Source organism: Sinocyclocheilus grahami, unplaced genomic scaffold (assembly GCF_001515645.1).
Source record: "Sinocyclocheilus grahami isolate Dianchi unplaced genomic scaffold, SAMN03320097.WGS_v1.1 scaffold536.1, whole genome shotgun sequence".
In the NCBI taxonomy this organism is placed as follows: domain Eukaryota; kingdom Metazoa; phylum Chordata; class Actinopteri; order Cypriniformes; family Cyprinidae; genus Sinocyclocheilus; species Sinocyclocheilus grahami.
This window is the reverse complement of record NW_015505715.1, coordinates 863859-865716: the sequence shown is the minus strand read 5'-3', so window position 1 is coordinate 865716 and position 1858 is coordinate 863859. Positions and strand designations below refer to the sequence as shown.

At 32.3% G+C, this 1858-nt stretch overlaps 1 protein-coding gene across 1 annotated transcript in view; it reads left to right on the top strand.

Moving 5' to 3' along the window:
• Nucleotides 1–1858, top strand: part of LOC107555513 (protein unc-13 homolog B-like) — a gene marked incomplete at its 5' end in the record, with an annotated part of 34086 nt that overhangs the window by 27459 nt on the left and 4769 nt on the right. Inside the window, 3 exons of the mRNA XM_016238336.1 lie at nucleotides 573–783; nucleotides 1700–1710; nucleotides 1806–1826. Coding sequence (XP_016093822.1) covers nucleotides 573–783; nucleotides 1700–1710; nucleotides 1806–1826 — 243 coding nt within the window. The remainder of the gene's footprint in view (nucleotides 1–572; nucleotides 784–1699; nucleotides 1711–1805; nucleotides 1827–1858) is intronic.

Here is a 1858-nt window from a genome sequence, read left to right as displayed (position 1 = left end):
TATATATATATATATATATATACTGTATATATAATCTTTTGACTTTTGATATTATTTTGTTCCAGTAAAAAAAATTATGAAACCTCATTAAGCATGTACTTGGGCAGTAACATTAAGAAAAATAATCTTGTATTTAATTTTCTCATTTATTTCGATATATTTTTCTGAAGTAAGTTTTATTATCTTATGCAATTATACTTATACTGTAATTATATTTCTACATTGATCAGGTTTTAATGATGTTTCAGGGGTTTTTTTTACACTGGGAGACTAGTAAAGCATTTTAAATTAATTAATGTTTATTATTGTTTATCTCCCCATTGACTGAGCAATAGAAAACAGTGGTGACTTAAGTGTTTTAAAGGAGCTTATCCCATTTGCATCCACGTTTCAGTATGTATGTATATCAATCTTAAAAAAAAAAAAACGGATCAAACGTAACTCAGGTTTACTCTACAGCAGTGACATCTGCTGGCCACAGCTCTCTGGTTAGGAAGGTGGTACAGGCTCGTATTTGTATGGTGGCACACATTAGCTTCAGTCTGACTGTATGATCTGGCTTCTGTCCCCAGCTGGAAGAGAGTGAGAATGAGGAGGACGAGTTACAGGAGGTTTGTTATTGGGCTCATCCATGCTGGATTCATAGTTGTGTTTCATCCGTTACTGTCCTTTTAATCCAACAATCGCCCAAGCGCCCCATTTCAGCCCACAGGCACGCCGCTGTCCCAGTCGTGTCTGAACTGTGTGTGAACTCCCATCCGTATCTCAGCCCCTTGAACACTGGCTCACTGTGACCTTCATCTCGTGTCTGTATTTTATAGGGGAATTTATTACATTCGGGAGAAAGCTTCACTCATACCCTCCACAAATCTGCAACCTCAATGTACAGACTAAATTTCAAATCAGTAAAGGCCAAATAAATAATAGTCAGGGTTATACTGTATAGCTTTTATGTAATGTACACCACCATTCAAAAGTTTGGGCTCACTAAGATTTTTTAATTATTATTTATGTAAATTTTTTGGAGAAATTAATACCTTTATTCAGCAAAGATGCATTAAATTAATCAAAAGTGTCAGTAAAGACATCATGTTACAAAGGAGATCAAATAAATGCTGTTCTTTTGAACTTTCTATGGATCCAAAATTCCTGAGAAAAATAGCATTATGGTTGCCTAAAAAAAAAAATGAATCAGCACAACATTGATAATAATAAGACATGTTTCCTGAGCAACAAATCAGCATAATATAATGATTTCTGAAGGATCATGTGACACTGAAGACTGGAGTAATGATTACCATCACAGGAATAAATAAAATTTAAACATATATATATATATATATATATATATATATATAAAGTATTTAAATTGTAATATTCCACAATATTACTATTGTACTGTATTTTTGATTAAAAAAATTAATTAAATACAATAATCACATAAAGAAATAGTTCACTCAAACTTTTTTTGTGTACATTTTCTGAATTTATTGTTTAAACTGTATTCATTTCCTAAATCTTGTAAATTGCAATGCATAACCAATATTTAACCAGTGCAATATAGTTCTTTCAACTAGTGAGAAAATATAGTTTTTTTATTTTATTTTGTTTCTGTTTATTCTGTACCCTGTTCATATAAAGTGTCTTTTGAGATATCAACTTTTCATTTTAATATTCACTCTTTTAACCATCACCCTAGTGCTGCCCCCTGTATATCACAGTAACTGTTTTACTGTACCTCTATATGAGTGGTTGACACACAAAGACAGATTTTGATAGATTTTTTTCCTCAACCCCGCCCATAGATGGACATCTCAGAGGACAAGGTGTGTATTGAGTCCCTTGAGTCAGAAAGTGA